Source organism: Bidens hawaiensis, unplaced genomic scaffold (genome assembly GCF_021521415.1).
Source record: "Bidens hawaiensis isolate Kalapana, Puna unplaced genomic scaffold, B.hawaiensis_p1.1 tig00017496_1, whole genome shotgun sequence".
NCBI lineage: Eukaryota > Viridiplantae > Streptophyta > Magnoliopsida > Asterales > Asteraceae > Bidens > Bidens hawaiensis.
The window spans coordinates 219,156-244,187 of record NW_027492651.1 but is presented as its reverse complement, the minus strand read 5'-3'; the positions used below and the strand labels follow the sequence as shown (position 1 = coordinate 244,187).

General features: G+C 35.5%; 1 protein-coding gene across 1 annotated transcript; it reads left to right on the top strand.

Annotated features, from left to right (window-relative positions):
- Positions 1-13,400: 13,400 nt before the first annotated feature.
- Positions 13,401-14,158, top strand: LOC143554104 (uncharacterized). Its single transcript, XM_077043960.1, has 3 exons — positions 13,401-13,511; positions 13,589-13,871; positions 13,971-14,158. The coding sequence occupies exons 1-3, from the start codon at positions 13,401-13,403 to the stop codon at positions 14,156-14,158; spliced, it is 582 nt and encodes a 193-aa protein (XP_076900075.1).
- The last annotated feature ends 10,874 nt before the right edge of the window (positions 14,159-25,032 follow it).

The following is a 25,032-nucleotide window of genomic DNA, read 5'->3' as shown; positions in this document are numbered from 1 at the left end:
GAACGGAGCGAGGGTTTGCTCGTGCCTGGCTCATTTATAAATCGAAACGAGTAGATTGGATCATTTACAAATTGAGAATCGAGCGATTTTCGAGCATTATTTATTTTATTTTTACTTTAAAAAAGTACAAAACAAATTAGGAAATAATGTATTTGCAAACAAATTATTAGCTTTTATACAAACGTGTAGTAATGTGCAAATTTCTATGAGAAAGAAGTTTGAAGTTGAATATAATATGTATGTAAACAAACTTCTAATAAACGGAAAACTTGAAGTGGACAAATGAAACTATAAAAATGACGGAACAAGAGAAGCTTAAAATGGTTTAATAAATTTTATATTTAGATGTGTGTGTGTGTGTGTATAAATTCGAGCCAATCGAACTGAACCAAACCAGGGCTATTTGCTTGTGTACAGACCGAGTTGAAATCGAACGAGCATTTTTCAAGCGAGTGGTAAACAATTTAGACAACCATATATGTGATAAACCATGATAAGTTTAATCTAATTGGTTAATAGGGTATATAGGTTGATTCTTGAGTTTTCTGACAACGGATTCTCATAGTTAAAAAAAATAGGTAAAGGAATAAGTAATAAACTAAATAAACAAAATCTAATGACACAAAATAGCAACAAAAAAATAAAATAAATGATGTTACAATTTATTTAAAACTAAGTTAATAAATAATAACTCAATAAGCATAAAACCAAAGGAAACAATTCAAGATATAAGGTACTTCATTGTGCTGTGTTTGTTCACACCATTTTCGTTTTCTTCTTTCGTAAGCACTAGAACATAAATCCAATGTTTTAGTAAAGGTTTTGTGTGTGCGCGCGCTTTTACAATAGTAGGCTTTGTTGTTTTTAATTTCAAAAAGGTCACACCAATCCAAAGGTAAGTTCTTTGAATATATGTTTTGTGTTTGAAGCAGCAACCAATATGAAAGAGAGTGTTGTTGCATATTCGGTTGTCATTTGATTATACCATTTACAGTTTAATAACACTACGTGAGACAATTTGAATGGAACAAAAAACATTAGTTCTTCGTTAGTTATAAGGGGAAAGCAGACAAATGACTTTTACCCATTTTTTAAGTTAAATATAGAGTTAGGAGAAAAGTGAAGTTGCATTTGGGTGGGTAAAAGTGAAATTGGGTACATGTAATGCATATATGCATGGGTCCTTGGGTTGGCAAAAGTGAAATTGCACTAATTTTGACGTTATTTTATTAATTTCGTGAAAATAGCGTTAAAATGACAAAAGATTAGTCAGGCATCATGTGGTGGCTTTGATAGCCGAAAGACAAGGGTACAAACACCAGTCGACCTGGGTCTCGATGGTTGAGTGTTATGTGTCTTATGTCCAACGCTTGATGCAAAACCACTATCGAGTCGGGAGTCTCACTGGAAGCAGGCTCTCTATTCCTATGGGGTAGAGGTAAGGCTGTTTACATCTTACCCTCCTCAGACCCTACCATAGCTTTGCTATTGGTGGGATTTACTGAGTATGATGATGATGATGATAGAGTTGGAGAAACAAATCCTTGCTAAGCCACACTGAGACTTTTGTTTTTGCGTGTTTGAGAAAATATCTCTATATACAACATTTGTTGTTTTATCATAAGTATTTCAATCGTCATCAAATATTAACAATTTTAGACCGCGTCTGTCACTTACCATGAATAATGCAACATATAGTGTCCATGAAAAAAACCGGACATCGAAGGAACAAGCACCCTAGAAAAAAATTGTTCTTCGCTATTTTTTACTTGTTTAACTTTCATATATATACTTGTTTGATCTTCAATCAATATTTTATCTTTAATTTTCTTTATATTTTACAACTCAGTTGTCAGAATGATTTTGTTTCATAACCCATAGGAGGGTAAATTATGTTAGAATTGAATGTAAGCTTAACACATAGCCTTATTATTTTACTTTATTAAAAGAGTACGATAAGATAAGATAAATTAACCTATAATATGTTGAGAACTAGAAGACATAATGCTAAGTGTTGCTTGTTTTTCTAAAAAAATTTGTGCATTCTCTTTTGTCTATGACACACAGACCACATGTAGGCATTGTCATATGCAGACTGTTTGTTTTTTCGAAAACGTTTCATTAAAAATTGTTTACGTGAACTCTTCTTGGTGCAAACTTGGCTCACCCACTTCTAAGATCTTCTAAGTCCTGCATAGAGTTTAACACCACCAACTACCAACACCCACTGCCCATCACAACCACCACCACCTATTGTTCGCCACCACCGCCGTCGTGCGCCACCATCATCCACCACCACCATTGTTTACCACCACCATCCATCACCGTCACCACCCACTGTCCACCGCCATCATCCACCACCACCCACTGTCATAGTTCGTACACCACCACTAGTTTGTTTTAGCATACTACAAACGTAAAAAACCAATCTTATTCTTATATGCAGTATACTACAGAGGTTTGGTCCAATTCTTTTTTTACAGATATCTACAAATGTTATTCATAGAGTACATGTATTTATCACTGGAAAAACAAACATATTCTAAAATAATGTAATCGTCCACTTTTTCAATCTCACTGTTATGGTCATTAGATAAACCCAAAATGATCGTGAAAACAAATATAACAAATTAGAATGTTTAGTTTATTAGTTGTATTTTAAAATTCCGTGTGCTTATATTTATTTATTATTATTTTTTTTAAATAGATAAATGGCATTTCCTAGGGGATGTTTAGGATTTCTTATCTAACTCATTATTACTTATTAATCTAACTAATATATTAAAACAAAATCAATTTGTCCATTTATCCTTCTCCAAAGGTGTCCATATAATGTTTCATGTCATCCACTTTTCATACTTATAATTTTCACATAATTAATCAATTAATTTTAATCCTAATACTAATTAAATTTAAACCAATATATAACACAAGCATTGGTCAAACTTAACATTTAAAGTTTTGAATTCATAACTTAACATTTACTTTGACTTTATTACATTTAACCTAATCTAACTAATATATTAAAGCAAAACCAATTTGTCCACTTGTCCTTCTCCTATGGTGTCCACCTAATGTTCTATGTCATCAACTTTTCATGCTTATAATTTTCCACATAATTAATCAATTAATTTTAATCTCAATGCTAATTAACATTTAAACCAATATATAACACAAGCATTGGTCAAACTTAACATTTAAAGTTTTGAATTCATAACTTAACATTTACTTTGACTTTATTACATCTAATCTAACTAATATATTAAAGCAAAACCAATTTATCCACTTGTTCTTCTCCTAGGTGTCCACTTGATGTTCCATGTCATCCACTTTCCGTGCTTATAATTTTCCACATAATTAATCAATTTATTTTAACCCTAATGCAAATTAACATTTAAACCAATATATAACACAAGCATCAAACTAATATATTAAAGCAAAACCAATTTGTCCACTTGTCCTTCTCCTATGGTGTCCACCTAATGTTCCATGTCATCCACTTTTCATGCTTATAATTTTCCACATAATTAATCAATTAATTTTAATCCTAATGCTAATTAACATTTAAACCAATATATAACACAAGCATTGGTCAAACTTAGCATTTAAAGTTTTGAATTCATAACTTAACATTTATTTTGACTTTATTACATCTAATCTAATATAATCTAACTAATATATTAAAGCAAAACCAATTTGTCCACTTGTCCTTCTCCTATGGTGTCCACCTAATGTTCTATGTCATCCACTTTCCATACTTATAATGAGAAAATTACTGTTTGCGTCCCTGTGGTTTTAGGACGGAGACACAATAAGTCCCCGAAAATTTTTTTGAACTGGTTGAGTCCCCGTGGTTTTAGAAATGAACAATTTGAGTCACTGTGGTTTCAAAAATGAACAATTTGAGTCCATATAGTTTCAGTAAAATGAAAGTTTATTATAAAAGTTAAGGGCAGAGACTCAAATGGTTCATTTTTGAAACCACGAAGACTCAACCAGTTCAAAAAAATTTTCGAGGACTCATTGTGCCTCTGCCTTAAAACCACAGGGACGCAAACAGTAATTTTCTCTAATTTTCCACATAATTAATCAATTAATTTTAATCCTAATGCTAATTAAAATTTAAACCAATATATAACACATGTATTTGTCAAACTTAACATTTAAAGTTTTGAATTCATAACTTAACATTTACTTTGACTTTATTACATCTAATTTAACTAATATAATAAAGTAAAATCAATTTGTCCACTTGTCTTTCACCTAGGGTGTCCACCTAATGTTGCATGTCATCCACTTTCCATGCTTATAACTTTCACTTAAGTAATCAATTAATTTTAATCCTAATGCTAATCTTCTTACTATACTATTAAAGCAAAAAAGATATCCACATGGCTATCAAATAGGATGTCCACATAAGCTTACAAGGTTTCCATCTCTAAAATTGCCACATAATTCACTAATTAATATTTTATAAAATCATAACCTCACTAATTAATGTTTCTAGAATCATAACCAACTATTTCCTTTCAAATGATTTAAAAACCGATTTTGACTACAATTAATTATTTATAACTAATGATAACTATATATATTTTTCCTACATCTTGTGGTTTTGCAGAAAACAATATAAAGAATTCTTATGATAGCTATATATATATATGACATTTGAAATTTTTTTTATTCGTGTGTAACACGTGTCACTATCCTAGTAAGTTAATAGGTTACAAAAGTATAATTTATAGAATTTTTCCTTTCAAAATATAAACAATCCCAAACACATTATTACTTTTCAAAAAGTTAATAAGTTATAAGTGCTTGAATTCATGTCCTTCTCTTTCGCACTTTAATCACATTACCACCCACCAAAGTATTTCATATTTGCAGGGTTTACGATCATGCGTACGTTAATACCTTTTTACTTTTTTTAAATTTAAAAAATAGATTATTTTCATATATATATAGTGTCATGCATAGACCGGGTATTAAAACCACATAATTTGTCACAAGTAAATTAATAACCACATAATAAATAAATATCAATAAAATCATGTAATGTTTGGTTGTTCAACCACCAACCTAAAAATTGTGTCACAAAAGAGATCAAATGCAAAAGGATGCCGTAAGGTTGGTTGGAATTAGGTGATGGCTTCACAAACTGAAAAGGACTACAAACCGATAAAATAAAATCTTGTAATCTCGTATATTGAATTTAGGTAATGATTTATATCGTAGCAAATCACGATCCTTAAGCCACTTGATGTCGAACTTCACTTTGATTCTTTACGGGCCCAAGCTCCTTTAGAAATTTGCTTTACTACTAGTTTTATTTAGAAAAATTGAAAATAAATAATCTCACATTTTGTGTATTGACCGATAAAAATCTCACATTTAAAAATCACTAGCAATGGTTCCACCTTTTAACTATTTTTGTCTCCATGGTCCTCCGTTAAAAAATACTTAACGTCGTTATGTTTTTTCTTTAGTTTCAAACCGATGTTTTAGGGCTTTTGATTGGAAAAACGATACAAGTCGACCAATGTAAAACTTATCTCGAAATGGTGATCAAAACGACAAAACAATGTTTCAATTCGGGTGCTTGAATTTCCAATTAACAAAAATCAAGCCATTTGAATCACCGTTTCGAAATAAGTGTTACATCAGTCGGCTCATATCGTTCTTCCGATCAAAAGCCCTAAAACATCGGTTTGAAACTGGGGAAAAAACATAACGACGTTAAGTATTTTTTAACGGATGACCAGTGAGACAAAAATAGTTAAAAGGTGGAACCATTGCTAGTGATTTTTAAATATGGAATTATTATCGGCCAATACATAAAAGGTTGTATTATTTATTTTCAATTTTCCTTTTATTTATTGCTTTTATTTTTCTAAGTACCTTTTGACTAGTTATGCTTAATTTGTATACACGAACTTAGTTGATATTGTTTATATGTGAACTTTTGATTTTTATATGTAAATTATGATGCAACTTAACTTAAATTTAAACTATTTTTAAGACCTTGTGTGTGTGGTCCATTATTTTGGTTGAGGGTGAGCACTTAGGCGCTACGGCCACGCAAACACCACACTGAAGCCTCTTGGTATGGCCGTGGTTGTATTGGTCGTCAATATTTTAACGAAGTTGTGGTGGCGTGAATTCAAGCATGTGGCACACCTTCATTTAAGTTTTAATATTTTAATATTCTAGAGACAATCAAATAAAACGATGTTTTTAAATTAATTTTCATAATGTTTAATTAATGACTTGATTTGGTTTTTTTTTTCTCAAATAACTTATGCTTTGTAGTTTAAAAAAAAACTAAATACACAGTCTTCCTCATTATTTTCTTTTTAATCATCCCGATATAAATTTAAACGGAAACATAGTTGTTTTATATAAAGAATATTTTTGTTTTTGTACGCCTGTTTAACATGTGCTTGAATCGATATTTCGAATGACAATTATGGTTAAAAATAATAGATATTAATTGTTTATAAATAATTAATAAAATGTATTGAATAATTAAAAGAAAGTATTTGTCACTATCACTTAGCAAAGCTTAGTTATAGTGATATTGAAAATTTCATTGCTTAGGTGACACCTAAATAACATGATTTTTCTTCACTTTTACTATCATTAATCTTAACGTGTTATATCAACTATGTTATTTTGTGTGTATCTTTCCTCCAATTATCCAGGCATAACAAATAGTTGATAATCCTCTGACTTATTAACCCCTTTTTAGCTCAAGATCGCATCAAGAAAACTGATATTGTTCAACCAAAACAAGTTTAACCACCATTAGATGACATCATGACAATGTTGAAGTAAATTTCAAAATGAATGTTGTGATGGTGGGGAGACAAGTAACGATGGTTAAGGAGGATGGTGGTGGTGGTGGTGGTGGTCATGTTTTAAGAACACAAGCTATTTTTTTTTTTTTTTTTTTTTTTTTTTTTTTTTGAACATACAAGCTTTCCTCCTACTATTTACATTATACCGCCAATGCCAGGAATCGAACCCTGGACCTTTCACCAAAAGGCCAAAGCCTTTACCATCCCACCAAAGTGGTGATGGCAGAACACAAGCTATTATTATGGACACATCATGCATTTTTACAAATATTTTTATTTCATTGCCTTTTTACTTTATTTTTAAATCATGTAAACCTAATATGCATTTTTAGGGTATTTGGGCGAAGAAATTGAACTACTAGTACCAGTGAACATTGGGGGGTGTTTGGATGAGCTTTTAAAATTACTTTTTGAAAAGCAAAAACAACTTTTAAAAAGCTCTAATTTAAAGTTTTTGAATGAGCTTTGCCAGACACATTTTGCTTTTTAACAAGCAAAAAAACAAGTTTTAAAAGCTCACCCAAACACCCCCTGAAAGATGTTTGATGCATTGTTTTGAAGAATGGACAGGGAATTTACAATGCTACAAGTTCGGTTTGAGGGGTGAAACCAATTGTTAGTTAACAAATCAAGTTAAACTAGTAAACTGAAAAAAAATGATTGGACCATTTAAACTTCGTAATTATTTTGTAGTTTTTAAGAAATCGATCAGACCAGTTAAACCAGTACTAAATTGAAAGGAAAACCAATTATTATCTAAACTTCTATGGCAGTATGTATTTAAGGTTTAGTTTAGTAGGTTTGTATCGCGCTATTGTCTAGCAGCTACGAGTTCAAACTTCAAAGAGCAAACACAACTACAAAAACCGTTTTAATTTGTCCGCCACGTGGACCCCCTCTATTAATTGCCGGCTCTCACACTTAAAAGCTTGGTCACGTGCCACCGTTACAATGTAAAATCAGTGGGTCAAATGTAACATCACATCAACCTCGCATTTGTTAAATTGGTAAATACAATTAATTAAGAGAAAATGTAGCTATATTTTATTTCATTATAGCTATGTGGTTATGCCAAACAAATATAATATTCAAAGTTATACATATACTTGATATTTATTCGGTACCATATGCCCATAAGAGATTAAGAGTAGGTATGTAATTAACCGAACGAAAATAAATAAAGGGCATGTACATGTCAACTTTAAACGAAAACGAACATTTAATTGAACAAGTATTTATGTTCATGTTTGTTCGTTTATAAAATTAACATGTTTATGTTCGTTTGTTTACAATCTAAAAAACATTTCACAAACTTAAACGAACATAATTCAACAAAGATAAACGGACATAAATAAAAATATATGAACAAACATAAACAAATACAAATAAACATAAATAAACACACTTAAATGAACACAAACGAACGTTCACTAACATAATTGAAAGAACGAAGCACGTGTTCATGTTTATTCGATTAGTTAAATAAACACAAATTTTATGTTCATGTCCGTTCATTTGTTAAATAAATGAACTTTTCGTCTAACAGTTCACCAAACGTTCGGTGAGCATGTGTCATCCCCGAACTTTTAAGGATGAGAAAATGTTTAGTAAAACATATACCTAGAACCATATCGAAATAAAGAAAGTAAAATTACTAGTTTTTTTTTTTAAATATAATAGTAGCTTTTTTAGAAAAATTTTAAAAGTTTTTCGTATTAAAGATATTTGAGCTGCCATTCAATTTTTTTTAATTGAACTTCAAAGAAATAAAATTTCTAAAAAGTAAATAAAAGTATTCCTTTTTTATAGATATTTGAATTTCAAATGTATAAAGGTTTTCCTTTTTTTGATAAAAAGAGAACGTAGAAAACTGAAATAATTACGAAATTTCAAAAGCCCTTATCATGTGTTCCTTTCCCGATTTGGCCCAAGACCTTTTTATCTAAAATTCTTTTTATTGAAATACACTAATTTAAAGTTATCCAAAATTCTTTTTATTGAAATATATTAATTTAAAGTGTTTGAAGTCTAGCGATACCAAATAATGTGATTGAGTACTTACAGAGTTACGGGCTCTCTATTCACATGGTGAACAAGGTAGATTTAGAAATAGCTTTTGAGGACGCATAGATTAATCTTTCCAAATCAAACCACCCATCCATCTTTAACCAGAGCAAACACTATTAAAAAAAACATTTAAGCCAATATTATCTGGTCTCTCCTCTTCTAGAGCTTAAGGGTTGGAGTCCTGTGGAAGTGTGGATTAAGACAAAAGAAATGGTGGTATGTTAATGCATAAGACCACCAAAATCACCAAAGCAAACATTAGCAATAGTTTTCAATTATCAAATTTTATTTTTGAACATTGTAAAATCACATGTATAAAGAGTTTAATTGGCACATATTTTATGGTTGGAACAATTAACTCACAAAATGTGGCCAAGAGTGTGCAATTTAAGCCTAAAAACTCTTCTTTGGAGTATGCGTATTCTTGAAAAAGGAGCACTGTCGATGACACACATGATTAAGAGTATGTAATTTACGCTCAACGTATCCCCTTTGAAACTAAATCCTCTTACACATGAAACAGATTAAATCGTAAAACGACCAAAAGTAAGTGATTTACGCAATATTTCATTCATTCGACAAACAGCACATACTCATGACCACATATTGTGCTCAAATTGCCTCCCTTACAAAGAGATTATAATTATAAATTAGTATAATTGAGAACTTTGATGTCACAAAGTTTAGGTTAACACTTAGACTACTTTTATAATTAGATTCAAGAAATTTTCAAATTGTTGAGTTGGTTTGATGGTTGATGGAAAGCTTTTAAGTCTTGTCCTCATTCTATGTCTAAGTTCAAATCTCAATTGTGTAGCAACTTTTCTTTTGTTTTTTAGTTATTCATGTATTGATTATTGTATTAGGTTTTTTTAATTATGTTTATTTATTTATTTATTTTTAAATATGACGAAATTATTTTTTAAGTTTAGTTTTCATACACTTATTAAACCTAATTGATACCGATGGAATTCGCATCGAGTCGTCGCCGTAACGCCAATGTTTTTGTCTTAATAATGTTAACTTGACGTAACCATTTTCTAGGTTCAATTCCGAAACTCAGCAAACATAGATGATACCGATCAAATGTAACGACTGTGTTTTATCGATCGAATAAACGTTGTTCTAAATATGTAAATTTTTGGTTCTAAATGTGCAATATGGGTATCCCTACTATTCTAGGTGTTTAGTAATTTATGTTTTGGGTTTAATGTATGTACGAGTACGAACCTAGTTGATATCAACAGAATTCGTGTCCATGTCGCAACGCGGCGGGTTGCTACCTAGTTTACTCTAGAATAAATCTTTTCAACTATAAGACAGGGTCGGTTTCGAGAAAGCAAAAAAAATTTTGGGCCTAGGTTCAAACAATTTAATTTTGATATGGACTTACTTGGCTATAATTTAGGTTGTGTAAAAAGCTTTTATATAAAATAGAATTAAACATGTCTCAAATGAGACTATAACCTAACCTTTTGGTTGGAAGTAATACCTATTTGCCACTTCACCAAGCTAGTAGTCATGTATTTGAGTTTAAACCCTAAATATACATATTGTTTTAATAAAAATACATATAATTTAAAAAAAAAATTCAGGCCTAACGCAGTGTTGGGCCTTTGGCTGTCGACCACCCAGCCACACCATGTCACCATATGGCCGGCCCTGCTATAAGATACGTATTATAAAGTATAAACATGTGTTGTGATTTAACTTGTCCACGTCGTATATTAACTCCAATACACTCATAATTTATTGGTTTAAAAAGGCAACATGGTTAAAAATAAGTTAGTCAATATTATTCTCATAATCAAACATTAAAATGGTTAAAGTAATTATTATAATTATATTTATACTGAGACTAAAGATGAGTAAAATTTTGAAAGATGAGTAATATTTAAAAAGTAATATATATGTTGTCTATTTAAATTTAACACAGTATACTTGGCAAATAAGGAACTTGTAAGTTGTAGTTGTACCCCGATTAAGATTGATCGTTGAACCGTGGCCTTTTCAGCAGCTGACCGCATGAAAAGAGTCGGCGTGATTAACGCGGTTTACGAGCCTCTGATGGTAAATAACGGCAACTAGAGGGGCTTTTTAAGTCACAGACTTTGTATGGTCAAACTGTCAACGGCCCAATTATGCGGCTAAAACGAAAATGGACCAATCAGAATATTTATAAAAACTACATGGTTACAAAACTTATTTACTTTTATATAATTTCTTTTGATTTGATAGTACAGTGTTTATTTGTGTATTCTGGTCAGATATGAGCGTTTTCGGTACGGGTACCGATTGATACCGGTACCGTACCAATATCGGTACTGATTTGGTACCAAATTTTGAGTTTTCGGTATCGGTACGGTACAGGTACTGGTATCAAGTTTTGAGTTTTCGGTATCGGTACGGTACCAGTACCGGTACCGTTTGGTACGGTGCCGGTATTTCCCGAATTTTTCACGAAATACCGGTACCAACAATTTCCGAATTTCGGGATTGGTACCGGTACCATCCCAATCTCATCCCTAATTCTGGTCCCGAAATTTTTTCATGCCGTAACTTCATGTTTAATAGGTTGGCTTCGGACAGTTTTAAGTGACACCCATAATCATAACAGATAGTTGGTTATTAAATAATCATAACTGATTTGCTATGGCAGTTACAGATAATCAGTTTTGACGGTTATAACATCTGCTATGGGTCATTTAACCATAGCCCAAACGATGTGTCTGGGCCTAAAAATTTGGTAGCAAATATTTGAAAAAAAAAACGACATGACATAATCCAACAAAATATATAATTCATAAAATAAATAAAAGTAATAGAAAAATGACATTATATAATTCAACAAAGAAAATCAAGTGAACTCAATAACATACGTTGAACCTGTCACACCCTGACCGACGGTAGGTTGAAGTTGGGGTGCAACGCGATTTCCCATCTTCCAATGACATTGTTATATAATGTGACAATATTAGTTATTATTAATCTCATTTGTAAACAAGTACATATATTGATCAAATGGAAATACAAATGAAACATGTAAGGGGTGTTTGGGTGAGCTTTTAAAACTTGCTTATTTGCTATTTGTTTGTTAAAAAGCAAAAGATGTTTGGAAAAGCTCATCCAAAAGCTTCAAATTGAAGCTTTTCAAAAGTGTCTTTCTTTCAAAAAGCAAATCAGCAAAATAAAAATTCTAAAAGCTAACCCAAACACCTCCTAAGTCTCTTTTATTCAACGTACCTAAAACTGTGTTCCCGAGATTCATTTAAATGAGGAAAGAGAAGGAAAATAAGGGATGAAAAAAATTGTTGTGTTTTCAAGTTTCATTTATGAAAATGAAAGGAAAATATAAAAAAGGGGTTTCATAGTTTCATTAAAGGAAAGAAAATGAGAGAAGTGGAGAGAAAATAAGAAGTAAAATAATATAATTTGTATCTTTCCAAATTGTAAATATTTGGAAGGAAAGAAAATTGAAGAAAAAGAAGAGATTCCAAAAGAAAAGACAATAAGAGAAAACTTTCTTTTCCTTCTATTTATTTTCATAAACAAACTCATGAACACAACGTAAGAGTCTACTAAGACCGGTCGCTATGGGCGCCGTGGAGGGGGGAGAAGGGCGCGGTGGGGCTACAAACACCGTCGGGGGGGCGCAGTTGGGTGGGGCACGGAGGGGGTAGCGGTGGAGGGGAAGGCGGGAGCGGAAGGGAGGTGAGGGGGGGGGGCACCCCAACGGATATATTACCGTTTTAAAAAAAATCAATTTTAAATAATATAAAATATATATATATACACACCATTCACCCAATCTCTACAAACATCCCATTCTCCTATTTAAACTTTATAAAACTTTCTCCCCAAATATGTCTTCCGACTCCTCTTTGACACCCGACTTCCAGCCCGATATCGATGATATTTCCAATTCGGATTCAAAGGATGAAATGATATTTAGTGCCGTTCTAGAAGCTGCCCAACTCGTAGTCCAGCATTGTGAAAGCTAACAACCACTAAAAAGACGGCCTCATCTTCAACGGGATCGCGTAGGCGCGCATGACCGGTTGATGAAAGGTTATTTTTCGCCGGATGCGACTTTTGATTCGGAACTATTTCGGTGCCGTTTTCGGATGAGTCGGCAACTGTTTTTACGAATAGTTGGTGATTTAGAACGCGTTTATGCATTCTTCCAACAACGAGCGGACGCGAGAGGTAAACCAGGATATTCAACTATGCAAAAATGCACGGCGGCGATTCGTCAACTAGCGTACGGGACTACGAGCGACGCCATGGAAGAGTATTTACAGATTTCAGAGACAGTGGCTCGTGAAGCGCTTCAGACATTCTGCGAATGTGAGTATTAATATTCTAATTATTTATTTCAAAACCGTAACATTTTTAGCATGAATTTTATAAAATTTGTTAAACTTAGGTATTCCACAACTATTTCATAAAAAATTTTGAGGAAGCCGACTCAAAGCGATGTACAAAAAATATACGAGGTGCATCAACAAAGACACGGTTTTCTCGGGATGCTTGGTAGCCTCGATTGCACGCATTGGGAATGGGAAGCCTGTCCTGTTGCTTGGCAAGGTCAATATCATCGGGGTGATCATGATGACCCAACAGTTATTCTTGAGGCGGCTGCATCATTTGATCTTTGGATATAGCATGCGTTTTTTGGGATGCCCGATGCAAACAATGATGTAGCTGTGATTAATGTGTCCCCTAGTTTTGACCGCCTCACAGACGGAGTCTCACCCGACACCTCATTTTCCACGAACGATGTCAATTACGAATACGGATATTATCTAGTCGACGGTATTTATCCGGAGTGGGCCACGTTGGTTCTTAGCTTTACGTGCCCGACTGACGAAAAACGTCAGTATTTCAAGAAAAAACACGAGTCGGCAAGAAAAGACATCGAAAGGGCATTCGGTGTATTAAAGAAACGTTGGTCTATCATTAGATAACAGGCTCGTTTTCTACAAATGGATAAGTTAAGAAACATAATGTACACTTGCATTATCTTGCATAATATGATATTGAAAGACTCGAGTAGAGCAATTTGCCAAAGCGCGTACAACGATGAGCCAGAGCCGATTTGTACACTAAACGAAGATGAGAAACTTGCTAATTTATTAAAAACACGAAAAAAGGAAACAAATTTCAGCCTTCGATCGGATTTGGTTGAACATCTTTGGAGTAATAAACAAGATGACGGCGAGGACGACGACTAAAAATTGCTTTAATTTTTTTATATGTTTTTTTATTTAATTTATTTTGTATTTTAGTATTATTGTATTTTTTTATTATTGGATTATATATTAATGTATTGTTTTTTTTGTTTTATATATAAAAAAAAAGAAAAAATGTTGGGTTTTGAAGCCCCCTCACCATAGAGGGGCATTATACCCCGGGGCTTCGATGCCCCCAGCGCCCACGTGCGCTGACGTAGCACTGTGGAGGGGCTTCGAAGCCCCCCACCATAGCATGCCGCCTAAATGTCTTCGAATCTTGAATAAGCATCACAATATAAAACATGTAGCCTGTATGAAAATAACTTAATAACAAAAAGGTTAGTGAGTAATCATAAGTTTATATTATATAGTAATGTGAAAAAATACAATTCACAAGTCATGGGTATATAAGTCAAAGTACATAAATATGTAACAAATATGGATGCCAATTATAGAGAATGGACATGCAGGTTCACTATTAAGAACGAACAATGTTCATTATAAAGAACGAACGTGTGTGAGGGTTCGTAATTGAGAATGAACGAGTGTATGTTCACCATTGAGAATGAACGCATCAAGTATGAGCAACCACACCACAAAACTGTAAACATTTTAGCATGTAATTTGAGCGCATAGCATATATCATAAACACATAGATCGAACTAAAACACGCAATTTTCAAAAATTCATTAAACCGACCCACCGGTTATACCGGTTATCGGTTAAAATCAATTCAGTTATGTCGACTATAATCGTTAAGTTGCACACCCTTATATACATTATTCTTTTGTCTTGCAAGTTTATAAAAAAATAAAATAAAAGAAACTTCATTTGTAATAAGTGAGATCAATTAAACTCTTTCTTACTTTTATTTTCAGTTATTATATTCTTTTATTACATCATACATACCAAAGAGTACCTTAGTGTTCTCAAATCTGCCATGTGATACCCTTAAAAAAAAATACCTACTATTACTAGTTGAAAAAAAAATTGGCTTGAAACCAGATCCGAAACAAGTAAACTGTTATTATATTTTTTGAATTTAAAATTTAATAATCTTAATGGGTACAATGTTCGACTTTCAAAAACAGAAGGCGGCCATATATGATTATATGTTTAAATTTAAACCAAACAAGGTGTCACGATGTGGAATTTAGGAATTTAAAATAAAAAAAATACGTGGGAATTTCAAAAGTACTTTTCTTTGTTTCTAACTTCTTCGAAAATACGTTACCGAAACCAAAGATTTATATTTTTACAAAGCTATTAACTAATCTATCTACATATTCTAATAAAGTAAAATAAATATGGACACATGTCATGTTTTGGTTAATTATTATAATTATTTTCCCTTTAAAACTAATATACCCTAGTATATGTAATAAATCAATAATTATTTACTTTCCTTTTTCACTATATTTATATAATATCTATATATTTTTATAAATATAAATATTAACATATTATTTTACTATATATTTCAAAATACTTGGTAAATTCCAAAAATCAACAACAAATCATGTTTCTCAAATGAAAATTATTTTGGGTTTTTTTGCGAAAGTTAAATTTGATTTTATGGGTCAAAAGTTGGTAAATAGATTGTTTGGTACAAGTTAACTATATTTAGATCAAAATTTTTTATGGGTCAAAAATGAAAATTTTGAGTATTTTTAAAAGTTTGAGAATGCAAAATAGATTTATCGTCAAATTTGTTATGGGTTCAAAGTGTTACTTTAAACTGTCAAAAGTATGAATGTTAGAATTTTAAACATGATTTAGGTTTCAAGTTTATTTTTAAGGGCATTTTTTGAAATAATCTTCGGGATTTGGCAAATTGACTATTTTTCTCTCAACTATTAAAATTTAAGAAAATAATGTGAACACTTTCGACATGCCACCCCCATGCTTATCAATGCTTCTAACTTTTATCAAATTTGAAATATTTATGTCAACATTAATTTTTTCTTCAATGGTGATCAGAACGTTGTATGGGAATCATGTCATGCAAAACTATGCTCAAATGAAACAAAATATTCACAAAATTGAATGGGTTAACATGTTATTTTTTATGTTGTCATTATGACAAAATCGAGAAGCCCTCTGAAATTTATCAAAAATTTTTTTATGATGTAGCTTAGAAAAACATAGTTTTTGAAGAACATCCATTGCTATAATCTAATGTCCTACTTAATTTCCTTTGATGGGTGGTAAATTGATAAATATATCAATAAAGGTAACACCTCTTTTGTATTTAGGCTGAGTGGTTAAAACTACTATCGTAGAAGTCTTATTTTCGAATTGGTTCATAACCAAAACCTTTTCAATTATACATATCTGACACCGAGAATGAATTTTTCAACAGAAAGAAGCATTCTTGGGTACGATTTTGCACGGACATTTTTTTTATTAAGTTCATTTAAAAAAATCATTTTGTGATATAAATAAAATCAATTTATGTATACATTATATAGATACAAGCATAGATGTAATACATTTTTTTTTCACATACGCTATGTAATTATTTGTTTTACTTATAATTTTTTAATTTGAATTATCCAGTGTGTGACACGGGCTTTAAAACTAGTTATATAAATATAAAAGTAAATGAACATGGTCTTCACAGCTTAAAACAATCCGGTCTTGGTTTATTTATATTGGTTACATATCTTTATTCTTATAAACTTCTTATAAGTTATAAGATTCGGTCAGAATACATCATGGAGCTGAAAAGTTCTACTCACTTATGAACGTTAACACGTGATAATAGAAACGTTGATGTAACTTTGTAAGAGCATTCATATTGGAATCATTATATTCATTCATATGACAATGTAATATAATCGATGGCTTATTCATAGAAATTAACTAAAATACATTTTTATTCGTAAACTTTATTATTTTAAAAATCATCTACATTGAATTATCATATATATAGCTTTATTCAAAAAAATAGTATTTATTAATTTGTTATGCTTTCTCTTTTTCCATATACAAAAAATATATGGTATGAAACTATGAATATATAAAGTGAATAATGATCCATATATACGTGGAACTAGCTTTGAACTTTTGTATTATATGAGATTTTTTAAATGAAAAATATAAATAAAGTCTGCTATTTGAAATAAAGAAGCAAAATTAAAGATGAAAAAAATTAAATATACACCACAAATAATAAGAAATCTAGAATCTCAAATTTATAAATTTGAGAAAATATCTTTATATACAACACTTGTTGTTTTATCACAAGCATTTTCATCTTCATCCAATATTAACAATTTTATACCACATTTGCTAGTTACCATGGATAATACAACATATTAATTTGTTTGACCTTCATATTTCTATTTGTTTGATATCCAATAAATATTTTTACTTTTACTTTTATAACTATTTAATAACCCAACTGTTAAAATAGTTTTGACTCATTACATATGGATAACTAAAACGTACGAGATGAGAGATTTGGAAGAAAAATTGACTATTTTATAACTCAACTATCAAAATGGTTTTAATTCATGACTCATAGATATTTAAAATAAATAAAATGAAAGATTAGAAGCTTGAAAAGAAAAATAAGACTAATATAGAAAGTAAACTACACAAATAAACCTCATTATTTTACGTTATTAGAAGAACCTTTCAATACACCACATTTTAGAGAATTGGATGTGTACAATTAACGAGAACCTTAGGTAGTAACGTAAACTCTATTGCCAATATTTTACGTCTAAATATGTAGATGCACCATGCTTTGTTTCCTTGAAAATAAAACATAAAAGAAAAAAAAAGAGCTGAAGTCTTCTTTTAAGTCAAGCATGAAAGAAAAATCTAAGTTTAGAATTAGAACACGACGACTTTTTCCTGAAGTGGTCCTACTACGTATGTATTTTATATTCCAACTTGTCATCTAATAACAAATAAACTGTATAGCATTAAGCTATATGTATAAAATTAAAAAAATCATATTTCATTTTAATAAAGTATTATTATTATTACCACCAAATAATAGAAAAATGTTATACATCTTTATCTCGTAATATTTAAAAACATACACTATGTCAAATAAATTGAAGTTTTTTATTTTCTTAAAACTTATGTTAAGATGTAGTTAAAAATTTTAATAAGACCGTATATTTAAATTTACATTAGTGGTAAAATATTATAAGATATACACAAACCAAAGTTTTATTCAAATAGAATGAGAGATATGAGTCGAGTTGAAGAAACACTAAGTGACCCCGGCAGATTAAGGATAATCTTAGGGTTAAGTAGATGTTCCCACGAGTGTTAGGTCCGGCAAAGATGGTTATTCTTCTCAACCTGCAAAACAGACACCATGAGCTCGTCACTGAGAATGGGGGGTTCCTCCTTGTGACCACCCTCCGGCGTGAGAATCAGACTAGATTGCTCTGAATATAAGTGTATATTAAGAGAAATAGCTAGAGATGATAAGATAATAACAGATGATATAAGATAATGATACCGTTCCAAGGTGTTGGAGTATTTATAGCCGAAGGTAGGTTTCCAAGCAGGTACGGCCAGCTGTATAATATTCCTTTTCCACAAACTACAGGCTACGCACATGCCACGATGGGAGTTGGTGAGTAGGCAGCGGCTGATAGTGACATGGCCAGCTGTATAATATTCCTTTTTCACCAACCATGGGCTGTGTACGTGCCACGATGGGAGTTGGTGGGTAGGCAGCGGCTGATAGTGACATTTTGTACTAAAGCGTGCTCCTCCTCGTACTGTTGTCGGTGAGCTGTCACCCTGTGATTGGTTCATGGGCTGCTTTGGTCAGATCTTGTCTATTTTGTCCATACCTTGGCAGGTATAGTACAAAAGATCTTCCAGAAGCGTACGGACTGGCTCATTTGGGCGGGAGTATTCCCGCCCTGCTCATTCCTTCTTCAGGTGACATTACTGAATTATTAAGAGTTAGTGCCTTGTGCGTGTAGCCTTACTATTAGTGCGGGTAGCCTTCCCTCATGGCTTGTATCCGCAGCTGCGGGAACAGGCGGGGTACTTTACCACTGGGAGGCTTTTCCTGCGGGAACAGCTGGCGTACTATGCGTAAGGTCTTCATCTCTCTGAGCATGGTGGGTCCTGCGGATCCAGTTGGTCTTTGCGCAGACGTCCCTCTTCAAGGTGAGTCTTGCGGGTCTAACTGGGCTCTGCTGGGACCTACCTCTTCATGCCTGGCCTGGACCTCGACCAGCTGTTAGGAAAAACAAGATAATAGGCCAAAATAACCCTACGCACCTGTAGGGTCGACAACAGGCCGGTAGCCGCCAAACTCATCACCCGAACCTAAGGGATATCCATCCAAGAGGTCAGGGAGATGGGAAGGAGGTAGAGATTGGCTAGAAGCCCCAACCCTGAACATACCTGATGAACCGGCCGGGGACGAGGTAGTTGCCGGTGCCGGAGGCACGGTTAAAGCCGCTGCGGTAGAGACCATCGGAGGTGAACTCACTGGAGGTGAACTCACAAGCGTGGCCGCCGCTGCGGAGGAGCCCGCAGAAAAAATCACCGCCGGCTCAGTGAAGGTTGCAGTGAAGATGGCACTGACAGCCGGCGGAGATGACGTCACAATTGGAACAGTTGCCTCAACGGGATGAGCAACTGAACCAACACTGCAAACAGGCGAAGGTGCCTGGGTCATCGCTGTAACACCCCGACCAAAGGCGGATTATACATCGGGGCGCCACATATTGTTTCATTACTCGTGACACTATTGGGTGTCAATATTTAATAAATACATTCATTCGCGCACGCGCAAAGTAGACATAAGATAACATAAATCATCATAAATCAATATATTATAAATCATAATATTCGAACAGTAAAAACTTGTCTTGATACATTTTAATCTAGGTCCAAAATAAAGAAAACTTCCTATGTGTCCACAAGCTCCAAAACAGCTACTGCAAACCTGAACATGTGTTAAAATAAACGTCAAACACTTGCGTGTTGGTGAGAAATCAAGTTTAATACAATACATAGATAACAATAAATCTGCGCCCAACACGTGTATGTCTGGTGTTTAACAAGGGTGCAATCAGATTGTGATCAAGCCTAGATAGATCATAGCTAATAGTTCATAGTTCAATCCGTGCTCCCAATTGAGCACAAAAACGAGAAAACATCTGTGCAAGTGTAAACAAAGAAAACCGTAAACGATAGGTCTCCCGTGTTCATCTAATGGATCCATGAAAACTTCGGAATAGGCCGAACAAAGCGGTTAATGATACACACATACAAATAAACAGCCAAGTAAACGTCCTCAACACATGGGATACTGCGCGACTAAAGTTCATAAACAAGTTTAAGACTCTAAGTTTGTACGAACACATGAACATCCCAAAACATTAAAAGCAAAAAGGGATTAGGTACGAGATTACTCACTTGATAAACGATGCGGTGTAAGATAAAGCAAGAACCAACTTTAAACAAGCACAAGTTAACCTATAATTAAAGATTATTGTTTTAATGATTGGTTTTAAGTCTTGATTATAAGTTAGCATAATTAATAAGTAAATTATTATATATAATATATATTACCGGAAAAGCAGGGCAGAACAGGGAGGAAGACGGAGGCAGAGAGGGAGGCGGCAGAGAGATCAAGGAGGAGGTTAAAATAAGTGTTTGTGTGTGAAGTGTTAGGAAAATAACATTATTATTTATAGGGAAACCCTAGGGAACACAATCCCTAGAAAAGGGGAAAAGATCTCCAAGGCAAACAGAACAAGACAAACCAAAAGATAACAAAAGATATGACGGCTGCAGGAAAAGAGAAAAAGCAAAAAGGGAAGACTGACAGGGAACAGTAAACAGGCATGGGAGGTGTCAGAAAAAGGTACTGGTCAAGCATGGAAAAAGCAGATCTCAAAAGATAATGTCAGTCACTTTTTCTGCCAACCAATGGGGTTGGCGCGCATGCTACGCCGAAAGTAACTTTTCAGACATAAGATAGGTCAGGTCAACAGCACAGAAGATAAGACAACATAAAAGCAAACGGCTAGATTAAACAGAAGGAAACTCAAAGGGTTTAGCGCGAGAAGGCTCGAGCGCACGCGCGAGGGCGAAGGCTGACAGAACAAACCTTAGCGCGCCGCGGGGAGAACTATTATCCTTAGCGCGCCGCGGGAAGAATTACCATTCTTAGCGCGCCGCGGGAAGAACTTCCGTTCTTAGCGCGCTGCGAGAAGAACTACAATTCTTAGCGCGTCGCGGGAAGAACTACCGTTCTTAGCGCGCTGCGAGAAGAACTACAATTCTTAGCGCGTCGCGGGAAGAACTACCGTTCTTAGCGCGCTGCGAGAAGAACTACAATTCTTAGCGCGCTGCGGGAAGAACTACAATTCTTAGCGCACTGCGAGAACAGTTCGCCTCGCGTATCGCAGGAAACAACTGGTCTTCGCGCAGGCTTCCTTGCAAGGAGTCTGGCGCGTGGAGCTGCGCAGACAACCTTAGGCGGGAAGAAACAAAGGACAAGCAAAGAGTTAAGAGAAAAAGGGGTTCAAGGCGTAAGGGCGGAACGACGACAAGAGAGAGAAAGAGGCGGGACGGCAACAAGAGGGAAAAGAAGGCGGAGAGAAGAAGAGGGACGGGACGGCGGAAAGGAAAAGAGAGGAAGAGGCGGGAAGGAAAACATTATTATTAAAAATAAAGTATAAGTATAAATAAATATTAAATCATAAAAGAAAGAGATCGGATCGGAGAAACGGGTACCTGGGTCGGGTCGGATCGGGTCAGATGTCACAATCGCCTCGGATAGGTTGACCAAACCTACCGTCGTGGGTCCAGAACTGCTCATTCCCGCACCACTTTGGAATGCGGTTGCATCCACGCCTGCATGAAGATAACAAAATATTAAAAACAATGGCGGAAAGAATTGCGGGTAAGGTAAATAAAAAGTATACTTACGGGTTTTCTTAATCTTGAAGGTTCTGATGGGCGGGTACGAACCCGATGGAACTGGCCTCTTCATGCCAGTCACCGTCATAACGCTTGGCTGCTCGGAGGTGACAGCTGTCCCAACCCCCGTGACAATGGTCTCACCAGGGTTCCCCGCCGCCTCCTCACTTTCGGTCTCCGAGTCGGACCGATTTCCCTGATCGGCGGTGGAGGCGACCTTCGCCTTGCCCTTCACGCCGGCAGCTTTCTTCTTCCTCACGAAGAAAGGCCCATCTGCGGATCCCTCATCAGAAGATGATAAAATTAGGGAAACTCCAGCAGAGGTTTGAGCATGAAGAGGGCGAGGGTTAAAGAATCCCTTACCTGGCCGCGTGGCGCTCAAAATCTCGTGGCCCGGCGGGTAGACCTCCACGAACCTATCCACCGTTTGCTCCAAAATGGGCAACTCGTTCTCGTCGAGATCACGTGTACCCAGTCGAGCAGGACCACCAGTCTCCCGCGGTTGCAGAAGCGATTGCAAGTTGTTTCCCTCTAAAAATAAAAGAGAAACAGTTAGAAGAAAAACCCAAAATCAGCAAAAAAGACGGAGCATACCGTAGGGAGTAGAATTCAAACCGTATTCGAGGATGATAGGTACTTGCGGCGTCCCAGAACCGGCATCCTTCCATACCCGGCTCATCCCAAGCATCACCGTCCCAGACTCCGCAAAGCGGTAAACCGGAGTCTGGATCTGGGAGATCTTGGTAAACCATTCAGTCTCCTGGTAGTTGGAGGCGTGAAGGTTGGGGAGTGCTCTCCCGTTCTTAAACGCCATCGCTATGGGGACGACGCGAGCGGAGATATAGAAAAACTCCCGCTTCCAAGACCGAAGACTGCGCTCGGTAGCGCAGATCTTCAAACCCTTGATCCGAGTGACCAAGGTATACCAGCCCTGGATGCACCTCCAGGAATAGAAGGTCATCAGGCGGTCGACGCGGGGCTCAACGCCCAGAATGTGGCACACCCATTCAAAGTGGCGAACCTTTGCGATCGCCATCGGGTGCACCTCCGTCAAATGTATACCGTGTTTCTCCAGAACACGGTATACGAACTTCGTTAATGGGAATATGAGATTCCCATATATGAAGGATGAAGCATAAACCCCTATCTTACCCTTGGGGGCATCATACACCGTCTGGTGAGGCTCCGGAAACTCAGGCTCGTAAGGATCGAGCATGAACTTCTTGACGATATAGTTGTATAGATCGACAGAGAGAGCACACTGGCACTCGCCAGCAGTACTCTTGTCGTCCTTGTCAGACGCGGACATCGGGTTCTCAGGGTATACGTCGGACTCTTCGGCAGTAGCCTCAGGATCATGAGTAGAAGACATTTTGGAGGTATGAAAGAGAACGATTTCAGGAGAATGCTGGAACGGAAAAGTTAGAGTATTCGCCAGAAATCGTTTAGAAGAAGAAGAGTGAAGTGAAGGTGTGAATTAAGATACACCCTCTCCCCCTTTATATACTCATCGCAATGAATGCGATGAATTTAATGCGGAGGAAAGAGAAAGCGCAGGCGCAGTGAGACGATGACACGTGGAAAGCAAGCTGGCAACAGCAGTCGACAGGACGCGTGCCGTAAAATTCGCGCCCACGCGCCTGAAAAAGCGTCTGGAATGACCATATACTGTCACGTCGCCATAACTTCCTGCACGTCCTGAAACTGTCAGAAGAAACCGTCGGACGACGCTAACGTCCCTTCAACAGTTTGGACTGTTATTATCCTTTCACCAACTCTTCGAATTTCAAAAAGATTCAAAAATTCAAAAATTAGAGGGAATATACCCCCTTACCTTGGAAAGCGAGAAACCATAGGACGAGTGCGGGTACAGTGTCAAGGCGAAACCCTTCACATACTTAGCACTTGTAGGGAATCGAAGCTAACAAGATACCTTGGTAACCAAGAAACCGTAAGACAAGTGCGGGTACAGTGTCAAGGCGAAACCCTTCACATACTTAGCACCTGCAGGGAATTGAAGCCAAGAATACCTTGGAAATCAAGAAACTATAAGACGAATGCGGGTACAGTGTCAAGGCGAAACCCTTCACATACTTAGCACTTGCAGGGAATTGATGTGACATCTGCCCTATCCGACCCGACCCAGGTACCCGTTTCTCCGATCCGATCTCTTTCTTTTATGATTTAATATTTATTTATACTTATACTTTACTTTTAATAATAATAATATATTTTCCTTCCCGCCTCTTTCTCTCTTTTCCTTCCCGCCGTCCCGTCCCTCTTCTTCTCTCTATCCGCCTTCTTTTCCCTCTTGTTGCCGTCCCGTCTCTTTCTCTCTCTTGTCGTTGTTCCGCCCTTTAGCCTTGAACCCCCCCTTCTCTTTTTGTTTGTCCTTTGTTTCTTCCCGCCTAAGGTTGTCTGCGCAGCTCCACGCGCCAGACTCCTTACAAGGAAGCCTGCGCGAAGACCAGTTGTTCCTGCGATACGCGAGGCGAACTGTTCTCGCAGCGCGCTAAGAATTGTAGTTCTTCTCGCAGCGCGCTAAGAACGGAAGTTCTTCCCGCGACGCGCTAAGAATTGTAGTTCTTCTCGCAGCGCGCTAAGAATGGTAGTTCTTCCCGCGACGCGCTAAGGATTTTAGTTCTTCCCGCGGCGCGCTGTGGACTGTTCTCTGTCTGCCTTCGCCCTCGCGCGTGCGCTCGATGCCTTCTCGCGCTAAACCCTTTGAGTCTTTTCTTCTGTATAATCTATGCCGTTTGCTTTTGTGTTGTCTTATCTTCTGTGCTGTTGACCTGACCTATCTTGTGTCTGAAAAGCTGACTGACATTATCTTTTGAGATCTGCTTTTTCCATGCTTGACCAGTACCTTTATCTGACCCTCCCATGCCTGTTTACTGTTACCTGTCAGCTTTTCCTTTGCCCCCTGCAGCTGCCATATCTTTTGATATCTT